The sequence below is a fragment of the Orbicella franksi genome, chromosome 6 (genome assembly GCF_964199315.1).
Source record: "Orbicella franksi chromosome 6, jaOrbFran1.1, whole genome shotgun sequence".
In the NCBI taxonomy this organism is placed as follows: domain Eukaryota; kingdom Metazoa; phylum Cnidaria; class Anthozoa; order Scleractinia; family Merulinidae; genus Orbicella; species Orbicella franksi.
Window position 1 is genome coordinate 23,679,221 of NC_138150.1, and position 24,924 is coordinate 23,704,144.

At 39.0% G+C, this 24,924-nt stretch overlaps 2 protein-coding genes across 2 annotated transcripts; both read right to left on the reverse strand.

Annotated features, from left to right (window-relative positions):
* Positions 1 to 366: 366 nt before the first annotated feature.
* LOC145489603 (uncharacterized) lies at positions 367 to 11,676 on the reverse strand. Its single transcript, XM_081468599.1, has 13 exons — positions 10,746 to 11,676; positions 9,821 to 9,892; positions 6,108 to 6,179; positions 5,875 to 5,946; positions 5,710 to 5,781; positions 5,055 to 5,126; positions 4,627 to 4,701; positions 4,461 to 4,532; positions 3,710 to 3,793; positions 3,097 to 3,257; positions 2,192 to 2,677; positions 1,709 to 1,847; positions 367 to 959 (listed from the first exon to the last, which is right to left on the reverse strand). The coding sequence occupies exons 1-13, from the start codon at positions 11,042 to 11,044 to the stop codon at positions 905 to 907; spliced, it is 1,731 nt and encodes a 576-aa protein (XP_081324725.1). The 5' UTR covers positions 11,045 to 11,676; the 3' UTR covers positions 367 to 904.
* A 3,239-nt stretch (positions 11,677 to 14,915) lies between these two features.
* Positions 14,916 to 21,366, reverse strand: LOC145489974 (serine hydroxymethyltransferase, mitochondrial-like). Its single transcript, XM_081469066.1, has 4 exons — positions 20,960 to 21,366; positions 20,458 to 20,771; positions 18,295 to 19,127; positions 14,916 to 15,832 (listed from the first exon to the last, which is right to left on the reverse strand). The coding sequence occupies exons 2-4, from the start codon at positions 20,745 to 20,747 to the stop codon at positions 15,537 to 15,539; spliced, it is 1,419 nt and encodes a 472-aa protein (XP_081325192.1). The 5' UTR covers positions 20,748 to 20,771; positions 20,960 to 21,366; the 3' UTR covers positions 14,916 to 15,536.
* Between the last annotated feature and the right edge of the window lie 3,558 nt (positions 21,367 to 24,924).

Consider the following 24,924-nt stretch of genomic DNA (forward strand, 5'->3'; position numbering starts at 1 on the left):
ACTTGCCTACAAGTCGGGTTACGAAATCTGAGCTTAGAAATTGAAAAATGTCTGCGACACTTAAAACTTGAGTGCAAAGAACGCGAAAGACTTAAGAAAGTCTGCAATTTAGACTGAAAACCTTCCAGTCGGTCGGTAGGTTGGTCGTTCTCTCAATCAATCAGCGTTAGCCGTCAGTCCGTCAGCTACCCAGTCAGTCAGTCAGTCAGTCAGTCAGTCCGTCAGTCAGCCAGTCAGCCAGTCAGCCAGTCAGTCAGACAGTCAGTCAGCCAGTCAGCCAGTCAGTCAGACAGTCAGTCAGTCAGTCAGACTTCTTAGCGGATACTCTCAACAAGGAATACAAGAAGAAACAACTTGATTACAACTTAGTCCTGTAAGGGTCGCTTTAATTTGCGATTTTAATTAAGTATGTATAACATACAGTCTTTACTTCTAAAAACCTTATCGTAGCATCTCTAAAACATTATCTCGGGTAAAAACCATATAAATAAGGAAATTGAACCACACGCAGTAACTATGATGAACATGACTCAAATGAAATTGGAAGTGGTTAAAACATGTTCTGTTGTGGGTATTTTCGTCTATCCACTACCACGCTGGTTTTCTGTCTTTTTACAATAAATAGCGTTTTTAACCTTTGTCAACTCTGATCTGGGAACATAATCTTTTTCCTTGAATTCACTGAATGAACGTTTCTTTATCAATTCGATAATCTGTTCTTCATAGGTGTACGGACGACTTCAAAAGATTTTTCTCGGCTGCAGACCCTGTTATTCCTTGGACACGCCGGTGTTCAGCCGCTGAGATGATTGGTTTCTTTAATTCAGTGGAATTCCTTCTGCCGCGTATGAACCTTGCGCTCATCACTGAATGATTCATTAAGTATCGTCTCTCCCATTAAAGGCTACACAGCATGGACTCGATCGTACATCGCTCCTGGAAGCTTCCCATTGCCGTAACTAAAACAAAAGGAGACAAAATCAGCACGATGTTTCCTGTACTTGTAGCAGACGGACGTCTTTTTTTCGCACGCTCAATTCTTCCCGCCCTCTTGTTCCCGTCCTTCTCTTGAGAAAAACTTGACTGAGATTACGTTCACATGAAAAATTGCATACTAATGACGTAACTCTACCCTGAGAAATACGACTAGCGTCTCCGTTTTGAATTTTCGCGCGTAAATAACAACCAATCAGAGGCGCCACAGGTAAGTCTATACAGCTACGTCATCAGTATAGAATTGTTCAGTTAAACCTCAGACGTCTCTGCATCTGTTTCCAAGAAAGTTGAGCGTGTTCAGAATTCTTAGAAAGACAAGAACACAGCGAAATAATATCGCTGCGCCTTTCCTTTCTAAACCTCGGACTTTCCTAAAGTCTCTCGTGGTTGTAGTTAGCTGCGTTCTTTTCCCTCGCTCTTTACGCTGAGGTTTTGGGCGCCACGGGTGTATTCTCCCTTCCAGGTCGGTCTTTCGCACCTCGATTTGTGGGTGACTTTACGAAAAACCGGTACAGAACGCCAGATTTTTTATAAGCTTTTATAAGTCTATATCAGTAAAAACTTGAGGCAATATAAGTAAAAAAAAGAAGACTGGTCATTACGGACTGGAAGGACAGAACAACATTGGTTTTAGTTACAATATAGTAAACGTAAAATCAGTAGGATAAATGCTTTTAATAAGGAACAAATAGACCTTTTTAGGTTTACTTACGCTTTCTGTCGTAACAACACTTTCTTCCTGAAGAAATACAACGCAACAGCAACTACCACAATCAGAAAAACCCCAACCGCAGAGGCGGACAGAATAACCTCTTGATTTCTTGTGAGAAACTTCTTTTCTGATCCACTCTCTACAGTGAAAAGAAAAAAATATATGAAACTCCGTCAGTAATAACAGCGACAAGACAAGACGCGTGAAGCCAAGTAAGGGCTTCACACAAGGCTGTCAGTGTTACAGGTGAGACTAAGTAAGGTGACGTCATCGTGGGGCGACATGCTTTTTGAGTGCCCTTGCGTGTTTCCGATCGGACGAAAACAATTCGGTTTGTCAACAAATATTTTCCACTCACGTCGAACTCCCATTTACACCGAAGCCGATATACGAGGAGGAAAAATATAGGAAATAACAAATTTACATCACATTTTACTCAAGCGGCCTTTCTTTGTACCTATCAGATAATGTATTCGCGCGCACCTTGTTCAATTGACTTTGTGGAAACAGCAATCTTTGATCCAGGAGTCACGGTCTCCTCTCCAGTCGTCTCAGTTTCCTTTGCTGTCGAGGTCAAAGGTGTAGAAATAGCAGTTGCTTCATCAGTTGCTGCCGACGTGACTGTCTTTTCTTCCGGAGGATTTGTCGTCACTGATAATGAAGGTGAGGAATGTGACGTAGAAGACAAAGTAACGGCGATCACAGTTGATGACTTAGTCATAGTTGTCACTGAAGACGTATCCCTTGTAGCTGTTGTCATTGATGACGTTGGTACAATCGGAGTTGATGGCGTAGCTAATGACGTAGTTGGTGCCGTTGATGACGTGGAGGTGGTCGTTGTTGATGATGTAGATGATGACGTAGCGAGGGTCTCAACTGGTGCTGCTGAGGACGCGATTATAGTCGAGGAATCAGATGAAGCTGTAGGTGAAGGTGTTACATCGATGTCCCCGGGTATCGGCCAATAATCTGTAATTTAGTAATAAAAAGAATGTATACTGCATTATTGCACAAGCTCCGAGTTGATGATGTTGCCATCATATTGGTATGACTACTGACCCTTTGAAAGCTAATATTTATTTATTTATTCATTAATTTATTTATTTGAGTAGAGGGGGGTGGAGAGAATTTTAAAACAGTTTTGATTACGGGAGGTTCATTCCAGTACGAATCTACGATAGCGGCTCTCTAGAAAGATCCATTAGCTTCCATTAATCGCAGCCTGGACTAATGGACTAAAATGGCTTGGACTACAAGTAGCTTCAGCCGGGGCACATTGGTGGGAGGCGAGCGCTCTCACCACTGCTCCATCTCTGCTTCCCTGTCTTTGTGTCCGTTGCTTTGCTTCATTAAAACTGGATTTTAACACAAAACAGTAAGTTGCTTACCCAAAAGACTGAAGTCAAAATCAAACACTTTACTCAAGTTACCGAAGGGCGTTCGGCACGTGACTCCGTCCAGTCCCCCCATAATTATCGCGTGAAGCTTCAGCCAAGTTTGTAGCCATTCAAGTTCCTTGGTGCACACCAAAGGATTATTAGAAATCCAGCTGTACAACAAAAAAATAAAAAGTTTAGGTGCTAAAGAAGATTTTCATGATTTGCTTAAAAGATAGTTGGAATATAACTCAGCTTTTTTCCCGGATGTTGTGTTGCCAGCGCAATCACCACCGTTTCTTAGTTGTAAATGTTTTCGCTTTTTCATGCTATATTCTGATGCTGTTCCTACGTTTCTAAGAAAATAATGCACTTTTGAGGTCTCGTTCCACTAGTGCGTTTACTAGCAGCTTTTCTAGACCTAAAACGTACATTGTTTTCTTAGAGAACATGGAACACCATTTTCTTTTAGGTAAATACAGCAGACATCAAAGTTTAACCAATAAGAAAATGTACCTGGATTACACGTTGTCAAATTTTGAAAAAAAAAAAAAAATCCGAAGAGTACAAAAACTATCCTTTTAAGCTGTAGCGCAATATTGCCATTTTATGACGAGCTACTTACATGACACCGTTTTGCTCTGCTATTTTGTCGAAAATTTGCTTGGCCTCCACCGGGATGGTAGTGAAATGGTTGTTCTCCAAGAGCCTGTGAGGAATAAGACAGCAATTGTTTAAGCTTAATTTGCCCTTGACTTGCGTTATTAAACATCATCCACACCTCCATGAAAGTTTGATTTTGGGACGCTGTGCTAAACAATATAAATCGCACTCACAGTGGCTCAAATTCAGCAGTAGTCTCGAGTGCAGCCTGTGCTACAAGCTACTACGAGGAAGTGGACGGAACTCTCTCCAACGCCCCCTCCTTCCATTCCCGCCCACTCTACCCTACTCCCCCGTTTTACGCCAGCTGCTACGCAGGCTATCTCCAGAGAGAGGTCATCGGAAGTTGCGTATTTGGAGAAGAGGAGCGCGAGCTCACTTTATTTTCTAAATCAGCAGCTGATAATCGAGATTACACTCACGATAAGTAAGGAGTAACTTAACCAAACTAGCTTCAGTCCTTCTGTACCTTGCAATACAGTGGAACTTCATTCCTAATTGCCGAATCATTTATAGAGTCTTTACACAACTACTCCAGTAGATCGAAAATTAATTTTGCTCTCAAAGTTTGGTTTTCTCTCTGTGTGCCATGAATATTAGTACAAAAACTACACGACCGTATTTCTCAGACGAATTTTTGACCCAAAACTCGATATAAACTAAAACATGTGCTGATTTGAAAAGCAGAGATATGTTAGTGTGGAAATACTCACAACTCATTTAATGCAGTGAAATTCTCGAGTGGTTCCACTGGAAATTCACTTAGACGATTGTTGTCCAACTTTCTGCAACAACAACAACATAGAAAAAAAATTAACACCAAACAACCACGTTCAACTGAATAAAATTGAGAAAACGAAAAAGAAAATTCAAACTTACAAAGTATTTAGACTTGAAGCCATGGAAGCGAGCGCTTCTCTGTCGATGCTAGAAATCTGGTTTTCAGCTAATGACCTGGTCATAAAATAAGAAACACACGCAGCTATGAATAATTGGCTAACTTCCCTAATGTTAGGTCATTCAAAAATAAAATTCACGAGAATGGACAATATTCGTGTTCTCGGTATAGGACTGGAACTAGCTTGCAACTGAGGCTAATACGGGGAGTCTTTTTTAATGGTATTCCGTCAACCTCGTTCCCAGGGTCTTTTCCCTGGCCCACCCCCAAGCCAGGGAAAAGACCCTGGGAACGAGGTTGGGTATTTCGCCGCATGAGCCTCCATTGCAAGCTAGTTCCACTCAAATACCGAGAATACGAATATGGTTCACTGAGTAGCGACTGATTGCACTAGCCTCTTAGTACTTACAGATAAGTCAATCTGCCAAGCCCTCTTAGGAGATTTGAAGATATTGAAGTAAATTTGTTGTCATCAAGGTATCTGTGAGAAGAGAAGAAAATCATTAAAAATATAATGGTACAAGGGGGCTACAAGTTACAAATCATCAATACCGCAGAGAGGTTCTCTGAATAATCTCTTACTGTTTTTGTATCAGGTTTAACATCTACAATGATTTCTTTCCATTCGATTTAGGCCCCGTCTACACTACCCGGAGAAATTTAATAAAAGGAAGCTTTATTTTTACCTACCGTCCACACTACATCCATCACGACCTAAACTGAAACAAAGCTTTTTGAAAACGCTCTTCAAACCGGAGAAATTTGAAAACGCCAGCTTTGCGTTTTAGTGTGGACGAAAAACACGTAGAAAATGAAGCTTTTCGAAAACGATGACATTACGATAATATATGATTTCCCTGACAGAGTTTTCCTCGAACACAAATCCAAAATGACCGGTGATTGTTGCATTTTTAATTTCTCCTGCGTAGTGTGGACAGAAAACATTTGATGTGTTTTCAGAGTGGAAACGTCTTTTTTCAATTTCTCCGGCGTAATGTGGACTGGGCCTTTACTAAATTGCAGTTAAAGGAAATGAGTTTTAGTTATCAGCTTAACCAACTTACAATTTTCCGAGGTTGACTGTGTCTTCATATAATCCATCAGGAAGTATCTGCAAGTTGTTGCTGGATAGATCTCTGTGAACCAATGAAATTAAAACACCTATTATAAGAACGTGAAGCTTTTGACAATAACAGAAATAAAAAAATGACAAATATGAATTAACTTACATTCTTGTTATTTGTGTTAGCCCTTTGAAGGAATCTTTCGAGAGAATAGTTACATTGTTCCTATTCAACGATCTGCAAGAACCAAACAAACGTACTAGCGTTAATGGCATAAAACGGTACATTGAAATAGGAAAACAAATGTAAAGACCTGTTAGGGAAATTTAAGAAAAGTAGAAAAAAGCAAACTACAGAACTATAATTTAAGAAAATAGAAGAAAGATGTCGAAACTTACAATTCTTTGAGCTTTGTTAGCCCTTGAAAAGCATTTCCATCTATGCTTGTTAAGGGATTGGACTGTATGCTTCTGCAAATTAAAATTGAATGTTAAGTTATTAAAAATCATCCTTACCCGTTTGTGAGTTTGTCCTGAACTGCAAACTGGTGTTGTAATTTCGGAGTTTTTTAAACCTCATATTGCTGGCTAAGTTGCGCTTTCGCTTTGAGTTATTTTCAGGATTATATACTGAAAATGAACACCCGTAGCAAAGTGATGTATATTGAACGAAATACAAATGCTTAGATTCCGAGTCTGAGGAGAAAGAAACGCTGTCATTGGTTCAGGTCTATCAGGGTTTTGTTGAAGCGGCAAAGGTATGACTTGATTGGGACTCCACGGGTGCTATTGATCTTTAATGACCAAAGGGCAAATCCAGATACGCTGAAAATGGGCACGTTTAGCCCAAAAAAATTTTGAGTGCAATTGAGAGCGTAAATCAGAGTCGGTAAGAAATTAGACTAAGAAAAAACGATGGTTTGGCTGAGGGAAAGACTCGGCAACATTTCATAGAAGTTTAGGCAGTCTTTATTAGTAAAAACTGACCGGCAGGGTGATCTGAATGGGGATAAAGATTTATTTGCGATTTCTATATTATCAAGAGAAATGGATGCTGTATGGGTTTTATTGGCCTTCATTAAAATAACTGAAGAAAAGCTGCCCCGATGCACTGAGAATGTGCCCCTTTATAGACAACGAGTTGCAAATATAGTGAAAAACAAGTATGTGCAATTTGCCTCCGCGAAAGACTTAGAAAATCAAAGTTTCCAGTCCTTGAAAAGACAGTTCAGTCTTGACTCTCGAAAGCTATTGACAAAGCGGGTCTCCTTGTGGTGGTAACTGAGTTTGTTTGTGGTTGGGATATTTGACTGTTATACTGTGTACGTACGGAGTTTATGAACCTGGCGAAGAGTGTACGTGTTCCACTTCACAATTGAATTTTAATTAACGGTCTACTTTCATTAGTTTGAAACTGGCAAAATTGTCTTTGCAAGGAAAATTCATCACACACTACTACTTTCCTTATGATCGAAGGGATCGTGAACCAAAAAGCACAAAAAAAAACCCAATGTCTCTGGTGAGAAGGGTGAGAACGTCCGCGCATACTGAGAGAAAAATTAACTTCATCAAAAAGACGTTCAGGAAAAAATGTGTAATATAGGACGTCTAGAAGTTCGCAGCAATCACGTCTATGAAGTGTTTATCATTTTTCTTCATCGGCTCAATGTTCTAAAAAGTCGCTGTTTATGTCAACAACGTTAATATCCTCGTGCAAAGTTTCACTTCATGTTTCAAGTCTATGTCAAGCTCATTACCTCGGCGAGACATGTCGCTTTGAATAATAATATAACAAGTGCCTCAGACATGGCAAAGACGACCTATAGCAGACCCCAATCTATTGCCTTTCATATAATATAGGCCATCACTTAAGTGAACAGTGTAATTAAAGCTCTGTTATAGTTCCAGAACTTAGCCTTGTCTGGCATAGTGTCTTCGTTCAAAAGTGATGTTAAACTCGTACGCCCAATATGCAAAACGTACCACAAAACTTTGTTTCGGAATCTTTCCCTAACAATTTGCTAGTTTTATACAGGCAAATTGAGCTGCAAAATCTTGTCAAGTTGTTTAAGTGATCGATGTTGAAATCTCCAATGTTTAGGTTTGTATTTCATGGAAGCAAAAACTGAAAGATTTCATCGGATGAATACAGTTTATTGCCTTAGAAAATCAGAAAACCTTGCATTGTAGTTCAACTTTACGTTTTCATAAATTAACAGTTCTATTTCCAGCCACATAAAGATTAATTCTAAGGTCATTTTGTCAAAGTTAAGCGAAGTGATCCAGCTAAAGCCGGCTTTTGTTAATTCAGCTCTTTTCATAGCCTGCTGACATTAACGGGTCAGACTTGCGTGTAATGATATTCCTGAGTGATTTAACAGATCACAGCCAGGCCAATACATCAGTTACTGATACACAATAATCTGTGACATTCCTGTATAAATACTTCACAATACAACTAATACATTTGCATTTTGTCGAGACGCCTAATTTCCGTAGTTAAAGAGTAACTGCGTAAGAACGTGATATTGCCCACTTTATAAAATTTTGGTTTCTCTAGAACATACTAAGGAACCTAACGCCCCCAGCCCAAAACATGCTTGTAACGAAATTCCAGACTGAAGTTTCATTTGTTTCTTTTTTTTTTTCGCACGCTCTCTATAAGCTCTCAGGCTACTTCATTTGTGCGAGTATGATCTAAATATAGCCCTGTATTACGCTGAGACAAAAGTTTATCCTTTTAGGGTATTTTCGCTGACATGTGCCATTGTGGCCATTGTAGTTCAATGCGCTTTCGATTCCTTCGCTATAAGAATTAGGCAAACTGAAATGTGACAGTTGACTTTTTTGCGCAAATTCTGTTTAAATCCGAACCTTACCGACCTCTTAACATTCGCTGGCACAATCGTGTGTTAATCCCTTTGGCATATTTTTAATTAAAAAGAACAGAGATGAGATATGAGTTGACTGGACTTCAGAAGCGCCGACGGGATTGCTAGAGAATGGAGGTGAACAGAGCGCTTTCAGCGATCACAGCTGTTTGAGGTTTGTTTACGATATCGATGTATTCTATTAAGGGGCAGAAGACAATGCTAACAGATCGTGTTGAGATAAGTAGCCAAACAAGAAAAGAGGTTTTGCTAAACTGTCTCAGTGGTCTGTTATTTGAAGGATTGCCTCAGGCGCGGGTGTAACAACTGAGAAATGAAAGAATGCCCATCATCAAAATAATATTGCGCAAAGTTTGATAATCTTCTAGAAATATTTTCAATAGTCTATTCGTCTGTGATAATCACAATTCTCGAAAGATCGATTAGAGATTTAATCGGCAGTGTTGATTAAAAATCTTTCAACAAACCTTTAATCAAAGTGACACTTTTTTCCTTATCATCTCTCTTTAATTTCGTAAATACTTTGTTTCAATTTGCAAGTAATCGCGGTTCTGTCCAGCTATTTAGTTCTTACATCTAGATAGAAGAATTAAATTTGTTCTATATATATTTAATTTGCCAATGAATATGTATTAACTCCAATTCAACTGACGAACTTTTCGCAGACGTCGAAAGTTTCTAAAAGAGTGAAGCTAACGATTTTTAAGTGAATTCTCTTTTTAGATAACTGAAAAAATTTCTTAAGAACACGTAGAAAAAAACATTTCCCCTCTTAAGGAACAAAATCAATATAGTCCAAAACATTCTTATTTCGCAATAGTAAAATATTCTTTCTTGAAATTCTATTGGTCATTGTCATAATAAGAAAAGACAGTGAGTGTCGCAGCGGTCATGTGAATGTGTGGAAAAATTAAATAAGCTTGTACTCCCACACTTCTAAATCTTTGATGCATAACAAATTTCTTTTGACCAAACGAAAGCAGAAATTTCTCGGATATTGGCGCCCTTTTTCGCCAGATTATCTTTAAAAAAGCCGATTTCCGAAAACATACAATCATGTTTTCCTTGCTCTTGTACATTCAGCCTGTCTGTGTGTTTATTTCTCTTCGTCAAGGAAGTGGTTTTGTTCTTGTACAAAAGAGACGTTCTCTAAATATGCGCAGGTAATCAAGGCAAAGGTGTCACACACAATACAGACAAATTTACATTTGGATTACTCACATTGCATTCAGATTAGACAATCCTTGAAAGGCATTCTGCGGAATCTTTGAGATCCGAGTGTTGAATAATATCCTAAGGAGAAAAAGTAAGAAATGAAATTAAAGTTAGAGTTAGCGTTGTGCTATGAAAAAGGTCCATTTCATGAATCGATCTTCAGATTTTCGAATACAGACCGTATTTGAGAGCAAAAAAAAAAATAGCCCAGCAAAATAGCTGACACTTGAATATATCGACTAAATACTTCTTGTAATATGTATTTTATGGTTAGATTCCTTATTAAAAATCTATTTTTGATAACGAGGTCCCGATGTGGTAGCTCTCACAGAAACTCAAGTTTAACTTAGATATAAGCTTACTTTCTTACAAGGAAAGCGCGACTTTACGTGAACTAAACATCGCGATTGACAGAACGTCAATTGTGGCGGAAAACTATCAAAATTCGGTTTCCGAGCAAATTTTTAATAATCTGTCAATTGTTTGCTGAACGATGCGAACTCTGAATACACTTTGCTTACATAAGAAATTCTTTCAAACCCAGAGTTGAACACGAGCCGACAAAACTCTTCGAAATAAATTCGTGAACTGAGAAGGTCCCTCCGCCATTAACAACGAATTTCAATTTCTTGTTGTACAATTTCTGTAAAAGCTACGCTTTTGACTTGATCCTAAGTTGTAAGAAATGCTTCAGCCCCTTTGGTTTGTAAATGACAAGTCAATGTTAAAAAGGCGACTGGAAATTGACTCAGCTAAGCTTGGACAGTACGCGGTAATTGAATTTGTTTCTATGCCATGTTTGTGCTACCTCGTGTCTTTGCCAGTGTATTTTATAAGATAACAACCCTTCAGAAAGGTGACAAAATTTTATGAGCTGATAACAAGACCTATTTTGATCGCTAGAGAACAAATAAACTAATGGTTAACTCACAGTGTGGTGGTATCTGTTGGGATGCCGGCAGGAATGCTCGTCATGCTATTTAGATCGTAGCATTCCGCGAAGATCATTTGATTTTCTCGTCCGCACTCGCAGTCTGACGGGCACAAAAATACCGGACTGCACAGACAGACTAGAAGCAGAACAACAACTTCGAGCTGTTTGCACCATACAGCCACATCCAAGGCCATTTCCTTTACAACTCTCTTATTACTGAAATTTGATCTTGCTCGTGTCAATACGGTTTGATCGACACAACGCCATAAGCACCGTATAAATATTTGCGTACGCATGCGTCAACGTTATTGTTCAGGAAACCCCTTCACGCCGAGTTGACGGTCAGTCATGCGAAAATACAATGGAAACGGCGTTTGGAGTTTCTAGCTCCGGAAATGCTGCCCAAACTGTCGACACGCCTTCCTCTCAGAGTTCCAAAAAATCCATTTCTAACATATAATGATGGTTTTGAAGAATAAAACGACAGCGAAAGTTATTGAATCGACACTACATATTGGATGTGTTACTGCATGTTTGTAATTACCAAGGTGACCGTTTTTTAATATGTCCCATGCACTTAAATAAAATCTGCAAGCATCACCGGGAGATGTGAAAAATAAGAAACTTCTACTGTCAATCTACCATCCGGCATCAGAAAAGTACGTCGGTTTTTTTAAGTTTTATGTTGTTATTCCAAGTGAGGCATCTCAGTACCCCATCACTTATTGTATTTGAGTAACACTTAACAAAGTGTTGATGGCATTCGGTTAATGGGGTATGACAAAAGGTTAGTGGAAGAATGAATTTACAGCATCAATAAATCATACAATCAAACCAAGATCGATATAAGGGAATTTAGTTAAAAAGAGAAAGATTGATGGAGAGAAAGACATATTGCAATATAGTCCATATAAGCTTATATATATATTGTACTTATTTTTATAAGGTTAGATCTGAAGGCGTGGTCCTTCTTATGTCTCTTCATTTAGGTGTCTAAAGTTGTTTTCAACTTTTGTTTAAAGTGATAAACATTTTAGTATTAATTTCTCGTTGCAGTGCTTAGATACGTTGTTACGAAGACAGGCTAAAATGCTCTCAGGACAAACGAAAAGAAAAGCCTCATTGTAACCTAAAATTTTAACCTGAGAGCGTTTTGATTGTTTTAATATGTTTAACCCTGGTCGCTCGTCTATTTTCAATCGAAAAGTATATTGCTAAAGAAGAATTTATATGAAAAGGTTAAAAAGAATATCAAAAGTGCGCACCTTTTGTGGTCATGTTTTATTTTCTATTTATCACAATGGAAAATGTTTTCGTTATTCCGTAAAAGGTCATTCTGATACACAACTCGCAAAAAAAGTATTTCGGAGACAAACAAGTCCTGTCCAACGGTCTTTTAAATAGATATTAACGTGATATTAGGTGGAAAGTTGAGTCGTATTTGTTACCAAAGGTTCTGCCAAAACGAAAGTCAGGATTTGATTTTTGCGAAAAGGAGTTGAAGGCGGTAAATTGAAATATAACTCAGTTCATCTTAATACACTAAAATACAATTCAGTGTCTATCTTGAGATCTACACGAGAGTAAATTAAATATGATGTCCCTCTCTTGTCGAACTACTTCAATTCGCTTATTTGCGTCACCGTCAGAGTCATGGATAAAAAGAGAGCAAACTAAAGCGTCTGGTATGTCTAGTTCAGTCATTACGTAAATTACAATTAAAATTGTTCAGCGTTTAGGAAATCGTCTCTTAAATGACACAGAACGAGGTTTTTATTTAAGGATTTCCTTCCTCCAGGCCGTTTTGAGTTTACCCGCTTGTTTGCAAGACGATAAAAACCGCCATTTCAATCTTGATTAGGCCCAAATATCGATCGATTGTTAAAAGTAAATTTGACTATTTACTGTCATCTTCCGGCAAAATACCGCCCCAATCATGCCCCGGAAATACACACAAAACGATAAATTCCGACTAACAAAGGCATAAATGAACTAAGCCGAGGAATGATTCCTTGTGCAAAACATTGCGAAACACGATTTCTGGCTAAACAACTACAACCCTCCGTTTGAAATTTCTCGGCAGCAGGATTTTCAAGATCTATTCTTCGACGAAACTAAACTAAAAACGGTAGTGCAAATTTCTTCTAGGATTTGACCGGGATATTTTAATCTTAATCAGTGCATCGTACAAGGCAAAAGTCTTTTAGTGTAGCCCGAAACAATGCCAGACATAACCTGCATAGCCTGTATCGTGACACGCCTTCACCCCACAAGGTGCACGACAACAATGCGCGGGGTAAAGGAAGCGAAAGTTTTCTGGTTAACGGTCCAATTCTTTTAAGTTGTTAAAATACCTTTACCTTGGAGCGCTAAACATGCCAAGAATATAATTTTAACGGCAAAGGTTTCTCTTAGAAGTTACACAAAGTAATTCTTTATAGAACGGTCTGGGCCATTAGACCACGCAGCGTCGCGTGTAAAGGTCTGTAAATAACCCCTTTTGTGACATTTGTTGGGTGACAAATTGCACGTAACATTACCGCAGTTTCACAGAAACATCACAGATGAGAAACATAACAGAAACATCTTCAGTTCATTCTTTGCTACTCCTTTCAGGCGAAACAGTGTGTTCAGTTAGTTGCAGTGAAGCGCGAACAACAGCGAGCTAAAAATTAAAAGGGAGGGCCTTGGTGCGAGGAGTGGCAGCCATCTTCCCCGTACCTCCCCTCTTTGTACGACCCTCTGGATAAACCCTTGTAGTGTTGCTACGAATTAAGGGTTAATGGGCGAGACTTCATCGGCGACTCGGATACCCACAACAGTTAGGACAAAAGAATAAAACTACCAACCTAGTTATCAGGTTTTCTCTTTCCCTCGTTCCGGGGAAGAGAGGAAGAAGAGAGGTTATGGAAACGAGGCTGACATAAAGCAATCAAAATAGACCAATTTCGATATATTAAAATTCAGCCTAAAACAATAGACCTCAGTACGAGGCTCTGGGGAATAACTACAGAGTTTGTGGGGTTTATTCCCCAGAGCCTCGTACTGAGGTCTATTGTTTAAGGCTGAATTTTAATATATCGAAATTGGTCTATTCAACTGCGTTCTCAGGGTCCTCTCCTCACTTGGGAGAAAGGGCCCTGGGAACAAAGTTGATGAAAACTCAGTGTAAAACCTCATCTCCAGAAGAAAAAATGGGAAAACAAAAAACCACTTGTGATTTTCATTTAATTTTCCTTGCAATATAGCTATAGTTTCTTCGAATAAACTTTGTTTATTTGTAAAATCTGAAATCTGTTTTCAAGGTCACATGACCAGTTAGTACGAAACACGCCCTTCCCTAACCAAGTAGCACCTCTTCTAAAATATCTCACCATACGAGACCCAAGTTACCATGGGGGGCATGGTTTTGAACTGTTCAACTGACAGCGCGATGACTATTAGGCTATTTAGGATTTTGTAAGCTATGCAAGAGCCACGCGAAGGCATCTCTTTCAACTTTGCTTTATTGTTTATTCACTGCTGTAATTTCTTTATGGTGATGATGTAAACGTTCGCTGTATCAATACACGAGATGCCCGCCCCTGATGCTGTGTTTGTGTTTATTAAGATAAGTCACAAAATATCTTATAATCGTTTCAGGGTGATTAGAGTATAAAAACTGTTCAATTTGGTGTTTTCTTTTTCGCGTGGGTTGAGGGGGAGGGGGTAATAATTGTATAGCAATGTCAGAACTGCTTGGATGATATTAGCCTTGTGGATTACAGCTTCTGCAAAGCCTCCGTCCCCCGTTAAGCAACACTATTGCAAAGGGGAAAACTGTGATCTGAAGCCTGATTCATTCCCAGTCGTGTCTTGAGAAGTCCTTTTAATGGGTGACAGTCAAGGGAGTCTGGATGAAACTCCTTGAAACACAGAGGGGATCATGGATCAATAACCAGGGATGTCATACAAAAAGCAGTGTAGGTATACAAAATCAAACAATAATGAATTTTACGTACACAGTAAATCATCTCTTCTACTGAATTTGGCAACCACATAATTTCGATTTGTTCTTTCCATTTGGTTTTGTACTAACACCTTTTCAGCACGTGGCCACCCAAAATAGCTGACGTCACAACATTAAAGAGGACTTGCACAGGTCCTACATCCACCAAAAAAACACTGTTTGGAGAAATATTATACTGTTTATTAGATATAACTTGATATAACACTGGTTCACGTTGCTTATCAAGTACATAGTCATATCATTCACAGCTAATTGCTTATGATGTTATACAATAATTTAGCTTCTCAACTGTGATCACAGAAGTTTGCTGGGGAAAAACCTGAATCTTTAAAGTTTAAATATGCACAAGTTCTATGGCTATCACCACAGAAATTTCACTTCACCATAACGACAGTGTTATCTGTAATGTCTGTTTCACTAGATGCCTTAATTTCTTCACTTACCCTAAACTTATTTTCAAAACATACAAATGGGAAAGTTAGGGGTGAAGAATGGTGAAATCAGAGACTTGCCAAGACACTTGTTTGAAAATTTAAGACTGCAACTTGAATGATTCTACACCGCACGACTGAAAGACACAGATAAACGAGACTTGATGACTCATCATAAACACTTCAGAAATTTTAAGGTAGGATCAAAAGTTTCCAAGACCACTCAGTACTATTATTTTGCACCCCTAATGTTGCAGAATGCATAAAATGCTGTATCATCATGTGCTGGCTTTCAAATATGTTACACATGTTACTAAACATAATACAGACTGCGCAACATCCAGTGGTTTAAATATCATCATGGCCTGGCATTGGGAATTTGATAGCAAACTCCTCCACTTCATTTTTCAATGCTTCCACTTTGCCCTTGAACTGATCCCCTAACAACACTTCTTCAAATTTCTTTTGCTCTGGCCCACTGAGTTTCTGCACTTCCAATCCTAGTTTGATGCCACGATCAATGAAGTCAGCAACTTGTTCAAAATCCTTTTCCTTCATTGTGCGTGTCGTCAGGGCAGGTGCACCAATACGAAGGCCACCTGGACGCAAGGCACTTTTGTCTCCAGGACAAGTATTTTTGTTCACTGCAAGGTAATGATATATTCTGAGATGTACATGTACACATGACCTGGAAAGTTGTGAAAACATTTGTTGAATCCTTGCATAACAGGCTCACCGCTATCTTCACTACAGTTATTACTGTCAGAACCCTAATTAAATACAGTGTGTAACCCCTGCTTTATTTGCAAATGTTTGAAAAACTGTCTCCATTCTTACAAAACTAGAAAAGAGGGCTCTCATTTTGCTAACCACCCATTGGCTTCAATACCACCGATACTCTACATGTCAGCTGGACATGTTGTGCAAAAAGGACCAGAGTATCAAATGTTGCATGGCTTGTACTGAAACATTTGAAGTTTGGCAGACTGCAAGCAGAGATCCATCTACCTATGCGTCCCGCATCTCAGACTCGTAATTTTCCTAAAAAACACACAAATTTAGTCCCAGATGCGTCTCATTGGACGCGAAAAAATTGCCTTCTCTCTATTACGATCACGACTAAGACTTTTCTTCTCTATTTATGAAAAATTTCAAAATAAGTATCAAAGTAAGCAGCGCGTGATCGTAAAGCGGACACCATTATAGTCTGGTCATTACAGGCTCAATTTTCATGATCAGTGGTATTTTACAGAAGTGTATGTTTTTTGATTCCATACACGGGCTTTCTGTCTCTTCCTGCTTGCTTTGGTAAGGTGGACATTGTTATTCAAATTAAATGCCACCGAAGAAAAAACTTAAGCCCCTGGAGGGGCAAACACAGCTCTCATTTGCAAAGTGGCCCAAAGTGAGTAAAAATATCAAGAACAAGAAGCAGCAACTGCAGTAGAGAAGGATGATGTGAAAGTGAATGAAGACAATGAAGAATCAGCACAAGCGAAATCTGCGTGGCTCAAAACATATTCATGGCTGGTCTACGAGAAAAATGGAAATTATTTGTATTGAGAAGTCTGCTCAGAGGCTAGGAAATTGAACGGATGAGTAAGGAAGCCCAGTGCCTAAATTTTCAAAACACCACGCTAAATCGCCATGCTGGTCTCCTTGAACACAAGATGGCCCTCCAAGGCCCTGAGATAAGAAAGTCATTTGAGGAAACCCGAAGAAAAGGCGTGATTTGTATGTCAAAGACTGAATGTAACTAATAAAATACAAAGCTCATTTAATTGTATGTGTTATTTATAGGTACAACTCAAATAATGATGAGTGTGGGACTCACAGGTTTTTGGCTGTGTGAGTCCCTGGACTCACTACTGCCTTTTTCTAGATGGATCACAGTGCAAGGCAAACTCTTCTGCCCACAACAAAACACAATTTTTATCAGTTGTCTAATCGTTGCCAATTATCGTTGAAAACAAAAGTTCCTGATTTGATGTCCAGACTTTTTCATTTAGAATGTGGTCAATTTTAACTTGAAATGCTAGATAATGAATCATGCAACATTTGATTCCCAGTAAGATCATTTTTTCTTTCACAACATGTACATATTGGATCATGCATACTAAAGGAATCTGTGGTTGAGTGTTGGTCGATACCCTCGATTGACCCTCGATCGACATCTCGATCAACACGCGTTCAACATCCTAATCAATAATCCATTGACACTCACTCAACACTCGATCAACAGTTGGTTGATAGTAGTGCCGACTGACTCATATTCTGAAAATTTCATGTAGTTGACTCTCAACTGGTTGTGGACCGAATTGTTGATAGAGTGTCAATCGAGTGTCAACTGAGGTGTTGATGGAGGGTTGATTGAGGATATTGATCGACACTTGACTGCAGATGCCTTTGGTACACATGATCCTTAATGCTCAGATGCAAGTGATGTTCATACTTACTTATCAATTACTGGAAACTGCCTCACTAACAGAAACAACCACCCATCAAAATGGCACGTCATAACAAGTGTTATGGTTATTGCTCTTATAATAATAAGCTTGTAAGGGGTGATCATGTTTGCATTTATGCTAACATTTTACTTCTTTGTTGAGCATTTAGCAATCTAGTACTTTGTTTTTCTATTCAGAGATGTTCCAGGGTCATTAATAGGGATCTTAAGCAAACCATGACAGCAGTGGCAACAAGAACATCACCAAACATAAGGTTAAATAAGCAGAACAATAATGGCTGCACACTGTGTGCTACAAATCTTTGTACATAATTTTCATGGTTGTCCTCTACAAAACAATATGAAATGATCACGTGCTGTATATTTTGGAGGATGGTTTCCTTTTGTAATTGACTGCCGACATTACATATTTAGCTTAAACAGGCTTTGAGACTGATTGGCATTCGAAGGTAAAATACAAAATCATTTTTTACTAGGTGTTGTCCTTGCCGCCGCTGTCTTCATTGCTCAAGCTACCTAATGAAAATTATTGCAAGAACTCCTTACTAAACTATGAGGATTTCCCTTAATTTGCTGGTCAAGTTCTTTGACTGTTAATACAACAATGAGAAACCAAGTAACAATGACTAAATAACTCACCAGTGACAGAGACCTCTTCCAAAACTTTCTCAGCCAGGGCACCACCCATTCCTAAAGGCCGCAGATCAAGTAACACCAGGTGATTATCAGATCCCCCAGACACCAGTGTGTATCCTCGATCCAACAGTACCTTAGCCAACGCTTGGCAGTTGTCCAAGATCTGTTGGGCATATTGCTTAAACTGTGGCGTGTTGGCCTGCTTAAATGCGGTGCTAAGTGCAGCGATTTGGTTGTTGTGCGGACCACCTTGAAGTCCAGGGAACAAAGCAAAGTCGATTTTGCTTCCATAGTCATACTTTATGGGGTCCCCATTCTTCTTATAACCCTTGATGCCCTTGCGGTAAAATATGACTCCAGAGCGTGGGCCACGGAGTGACTTGTGCGTTGTTGTTGTAACGATATCTGCATACTCAAATGGACCTGGGACCACATCACCAGCAACGAGACCACTGATATGTGCCATGTCAGCCATGAGATAAGCACCAACCTCATCACATATTGCCCTGAATTTGGCATAGTCCAAATGGCGTGGGTATGCACTGATTCCAGCGACAATCAGCTTAGGGCGGAACAATCTGGCTGTTTCGGCAAGCATTTCGTAGTCTATTAAACCAGTCTTTGGGTTTGTCTTGTAAGGCATTGATTCAAAGTAGATGGATGTCGCAGATATACGCTTCTTTTCTGTCATGAACCCATGTGTCAAGTGCCCTCCATCTGGTAGATCAAGACCCATTATACGGTCATGTGGATTAAGAAGCCCAGTGTAAACTGCAAAGTTAGCAGGGGAGCCAGAGTAGGCCTGTACATTCACACCCCATTTTTCTGGGTCAAGTCTGCAATAATAAAGTAAATAGAGTCAGGCATGTGGTGGTATTTGTATATAGCAGGATCTTGGAATACAAAGTCACATCTTTGTTGTAATATATTTACATTTGATGATCACGTATTATCATGCTGGGCACTTTCCATTCGAGCAAAAATTCCAAAAATTTTGAAATGTGGACATATGATATGGAAATTTGTTGGGGGAAAGTTTCCAGAAGAACCACTCAACTGAAAATTCAACAAATTTCAGTATACCTGGCAATATTGTCCTCCTTACCGTAAATTTCAGAAAATGCTGCTCCATTTGTCACAGGAAATTTCCAGAAATTCAAACAGGAATTTTTCATCAAATGGAAAGCACCTCTTATATATATATTTCTGACCTAATAAGAAGGTTGGATTCCTACACTTGATTGACACTTGATTGACAGTCTGTCGAGAGCTGACTAATCTTCAATTGATGTATATGAGTTGGTCAACATTCAGCTGACTATCAACCAACGGTTGATCAAGTGTCGATCGAGATGGCGATCAAGTGTCGACCAAGTATTGATCAGGATATCAATGGAGTGTTGACTGAGATGTTGATCAGGTGTTGACCAAGTGTCGATCATGGGTATCAATCGACACTTGACCGCGGATGCCTTTAGTACACACGATCCCCACAATCATACTGTACTTTAACTTTCCTGTCTTTACACATCTGTGTTAGGTCTGCATCCTTTGAGAACTTGTGTGGCTCATTTTAAAATCCTCAATGTTGTAATTTTTAGCATATTATCTTGCACTTATTTCTTTTAATTTAGACCTCTGATAAGGTGTATTTTAAAAAAGGGAGGAGAGAAATTTTAAAGCCAGCAGTGAATGTGCCACAAAGTTGACTGATCCACTGGCCTTCATCACTCCATTTGAACTATGACCGTTCATTATCCTTACGTGCGGTGAATGCATGCAAATTTATGACCATCATTAGCGCGATTGTGTCAGTCGTTTTTCACAATCTGAACCTATCTTTGCTTTACTATTCATGTACACTGCATCTGTCTGTCGATTCGTAACTTAAATTATTCAGTTCGATTTCAAAACCATCTTGTACCTCATGATCTCACAACAGTACCTAAAGCGTGACCTCTAACACCTTCACACGAGAAATTGCATAACATTTATCACGCGGGTTCTTCGCTTTAATTCAATTCGAACTTATTGGAAAACGCCAACGTTTGAAGCACAAACCTGACCAAACTGAACCGATCTCCGAAATATTTAGGAAAATATTGGGAGTATACCGAAAAATTAAATGATAGAACACGTGACAATTAATATAACACGTGTACTTACCGAAACGCTACAAGGGCTCTTTTCTTGCACAAGCTTTCCATTTCATCGACAAACTGATTTCCACCATAATACCTCTGTCCTACTTGTCCCTCGGAGTATTTATTAGTCATTGAGGAGCCCAGTGCCTCCATAACGGCTGTACTGGTGAAATTTTCTGAGGCGATGAGCTCGAGTCCTCGCACTTGTCGTTGCTTCTCCTTCTTCAAAATTTCGTAGATCTCAGGATCGTTTTCTTGTAATGATTCACGAAGGAAGTGAAATCCATCTCCACAAACACCATTGACAGCCATGTCCTGAATAAGCTTATTACCAACCTGAAGAAAATTTCGTTACGCGATCAAAATTTGAACTAATGAACAAGAAATACCAGGTTCGTTCGGTTCTAAAAAATTCAAGCAACAAAATTATTTATCAAAGCTCTTAACGAAGACACAAAACAACTCTGTTGAAAGCGTAATCGAGAAGATAAGTACTTCATTGATTATCCTAGATTGGCTCTCACCTAAACGGCTCTTCAACAAATAAAATTCTTGATCGACAATTCCCCAGAACTGCAATAACCTTCGAAGAGTTGCTAAATTTATTACAGTCGCCCGCGAGCGAACGCGCCAAAATTTTACTTGGGAAACACCACGTGGGTTTCACGTGAACATAAGCTGGGTTCCAGATTCTTGGAGTACGTCACGCCACACATTCTCATCGTTTTACGAGGGAGAAAATTTGAAGTTTTCTGAAAGAAACCAAATTCGTCCGTAAAATTACTAGCTTAACAGGGTAAATGTCGTACCGTCAAATTTTAAAGTGACCTAAAACGATATGTTTGCACCAGACATGACTACAGAGCAATATGCTCGAAATGTACCCTGAAAATCAGTTGAGCAACACGGCTGTGTAACGCAACACGCAATCCAATTATTGACCCACCCACTGTATTTCCAAATCTACTCCGTCATGCTGGGACATGAATGTCTAATCACCATTTGGACAACGGTCTTGTTACACGAGAATCTTCCATCACGTAGCGTTTCCCTGAAATACTGTGCTTTTCGCTATATAGAAAAATTTCGTTTTAAAGAAATGGGCTCTTATAAGAACTCCTGGAATAGCTTTTTTCTGTCCCAGAAGTTTTTTCCGCTAAATTAAAATAACTTTTTAAAGTCACTATTGATGTTTCAGTACCAATTCAGTTTAAAATGATTGATTATACGTCAGAAGCCATAATCGGGGATCACGGTCTTTCTCTGGCTAATGTTATACGTTTAAGGTGGTATGGTACCCTCAAATGGACCAAAAAGTTTGTTTAAATATGGTGAAGAAAGATCAATTGTGTGTTATTGCACTCAAGAAAAGAAATTAAATTTCTAGAGTTTTACTCAAAATGGTTGCTATGGAAACCAGCCACAGCCTTTTGAGGTAGTATTTTATAGTATTGATGCCAACACTTCCTGCTCTTTTACAAAACAAGATTTGACTGTCAAATAAGCATATCATGTAAGTTTCTGTTTTGTTCTGTGCAATGAACCTAAGTTTTGACAGTTCATTCTTATTTTCAGTGCTTTTTACAGCTTTATTTGGAAATAACCTTATTTCTTACCACACCCAGTGGACAAATCATCTCATGTCACATGACAGACCTTAAAATGTTACGATTTTTTTAGTTTATGGTATCATGACACTATTGGTCTTTGATCAGCCCAAGTTTCGCAAAGTAGAAATGTTGGCGCGAAGTCAGTCGGTACAAAAGTAAACTTTTGAGAAAAATGCGCTTTAAGTTTCTTACACGAGGTATTAAGCATTTAACGAGCCACAAATAGCGGGGGTGGGGGGGTGCAGATTGGATTTAGGGGGAGGGGTGCAATGGTTGTTCTATTTTGTAAAAAGTTACCGCAGTTGTGGGAAATATTCCTTTTCATAAGGGAAATGAGTGAGCCTGTGATGGCAATTTGAGGCAAAGCTTTTCACAAATAATTATACCAATCGAGTTGTGCATGTCTTAAAAGTTTTTGTCTAAATAGTTTCGTTCATGTAAGTTGAAAATAATCTATATTTTTGGCCACGTTCTTATAGTAAACAGTCGTTGCTATTGCCGTTGCTACGTGAAAAAACTTATACCACTGTGTACTTTCCTTAAATTTCACACTCATCTGGAAGGAAATTCGGCAAGATCGTTTCAAAAATTTTTTGACAAGTCCTCAAGGGTCTTAAGAATGGCTGACTGTTAGGATCGAGAAACGCCGGTCAACGACCCATTTGGCAAATCGCTCATATTTTGCCCAAGGATACCCTTCGGTGACCTAATTCTAAAAATCATATTATAAGGTTCCAGCGAATTTTTATTTTTCAGAAATTCGCGAAAATTTGAAAGCGCGATCAAAGTGCGGTTTTTGGTGTAATAAAATGACCGAAATAAGGTGCGAGGACGAAGCGCTGCTTAAGTCTTAAAATAAATTAAATTGACTTCAAACTTCACACAAATGTGGAACAACCACTCTAATTTATTCCTCGTTTTAAACTAATCTCAGATGTGTTGATATAGGGGTTTTCCAAACCATTTTAAAAACACCTATGAAGCGTGTGAAAAATAACGGCAAAATATAGGTCATGTTTAACAGCATAAAAATGCATCTGGTACCTCACTTTCCGATTATTTTACTTTACAGCCTTAAAATATCATTATTAAACATGTACCATGCCAAGTTTCATGCTCGAACTCGCAGTATTTCCCTTTGAGAAAAACGAAAATCTATGTCAATGTGTTGGGCGCAAATAACACAACAATTATACAAGAACAATAGACAAATCAATTTCAAAAGCGAAAGTAAAAGGCTATCATTAATCAATCAATTCAATCAATTAAGCAATTCACTGCTATCAGTGGAAACATAATGTCCTCATAATGTCCAATACATAAAAACTGTTTTTAGACGTTTTCGATCTTTGTTTAATTTCCTGTCCGCCGTCATGTCTAGTTTGTCATCGCGTGTATTTCCTTAATGTAAACAACACTGTGAATGGTTCTCATACCAAACGCACAGAGGTTTCCTGGAACCTCGATGTTTTCGATTCACCAAAACGCTTTAAGTTCGTTAAGACACAATAATGGGTCAACTTGGAATGCTGTTTAGCATTAAGGACGTTAAAGGACTGTAAATTAATCGAGTTGAAATATCTTGAGGCAAATCAAAATCGCGCCCTTATTCTAATTGCTAAACAGCCGATCTCCGTTCAAGTTCAAGAAGTCGAGAGGTTAATTCGGCAATGTATCACCGGTACAACAACAAAATCAAACCGAGGTCATCAAAAGTGTAAGTTTAAAAGTGTAGTGGCAAGTTCGAAATAAATTTCGCCTATATAAATTGGAAACAAGAAGTGAAACGATCTGACCCGAAACAAATAAACGAAATATTAATACGACTAATTTAATCCGAAAATGTTGCAGAAAACATACCTAAAAGCCGTCGATTCCCCTCAATACCACTCCACATTGCCTTACAGAGACCAAGCTTTCTGCTGTAAGAATCAGGGGCCTCATGAATCTGTTTTTATTATATCGGCAACCATGCTGCGTGGCTGATATTCGAGACTCAGTAAAAGTTGTCACAGAACCGTACGAGCAGCCCAGTCACGCTTTCACTGCTTTCGCGCAAATGTTCAACATTTCGCAATTGCAAGTTTAAAGTAGTGACAGTAGATTGAAATGCGCTTTTTTAAGCTTTCCTATCCAGGAGCAATTATTTCTTGTTCTTGAATGGCTTTTAGTTGTAGCTACAGTCGGGGAGGGGGGGGGGGGTACTCCCGGAAATTTCGAATATCTGTATGCCGTGGAAGATTAAGTGGTCTCTAGCTCTTAACGCCAACACTGAAACACCCGATGATTCTCGAAGTATCACAGGGATCACTAAGCAAAATAATTTTGAGTTTAGCTCCGCTGAGTCAGATACCTGTTGGCGTGCATATTGCATTTACCGTGGACAGGTGGAAAAACAGTTAAACCGGAAAAGCCTGTTGCACATTGTAATTCAGCGTTGTCCAACACGCAATCGGTCTGGTTGTAATGCTAATCGTATTTGATAGAATCTCAAGTTTTCTTTCGACACATACTCACGTACTGGGGTGGTGACATACTACTAGATGGGCGTGGTCGGGAGCCACGAGTCAAGTCAGTCAACTCGCAAAGCTCAACCGAGAAGAGTGATAGTGGACCACTGGTGGAAGGACTGCAGATTGTCTCTACGCCTTACCCTAATAGGCCTCTGTGTTATTCTAATGAACTGATGCTGTTACAATGATACTATTTAGCTTTATGAACATGGTAATGGTAAAGGTTTTCTTTTGCAGTATAAAAGAATCATTAATAAGTAGTTCTTTGTGAAAAACTATTTTAAGGAAAGTAAGCTGTTTGCGAGATCTATGTTTTCAGATGTTCTAGAGTGATTAGTTTGTTAAGGCACTGTTGCGCTGCGCCTG

What these genes read in the sequence shown, in the direction of transcription:
- LOC145489603 (XM_081468599.1), bottom strand. Translation starts at nt 11,044, where the DNA reads ATGCGTACGCAAATATTTATACGGTGCTTATGGCGTTGTGTCGATCAA. An exon ending in GCTTCAAGTCTAAATACTTT is followed by an intron (nt 4,533 to 4,626) that starts GTAAGTTTGAAT and finishes TTGTTGTTGCAG; the next exon opens with AAAGTTGGACAACAATCGTC. An exon ending in GCAGAGCAAAACGGTGTCAT is followed by an intron (nt 3,258 to 3,709) that starts GTAAGTAGCTCG and finishes TTTGTTGTACAG; the next exon opens with CTGGATTTCTAATAATCCTT.
- LOC145489974 (XM_081469066.1), bottom strand. Translation starts at nt 20,747, where the DNA reads ATGGCTGTCAATGGTGTTTGTGGAGATGGATTTCACTTCCTTCGTGAA. An exon ending in AGAGCCCTTGTAGCGTTTCG is followed by an intron (nt 19,128 to 20,457) that starts GTAAGTACACGT and finishes TTATTATTGCAG; the next exon opens with ACTTGACCCAGAAAAATGGG. An exon ending in GGAAGAGGTCTCTGTCACTG is followed by an intron (nt 15,833 to 18,294) that starts GTGAGTTATTTA and finishes ATTACCTTGCAG; the next exon opens with TGAACAAAAATACTTGTCCT.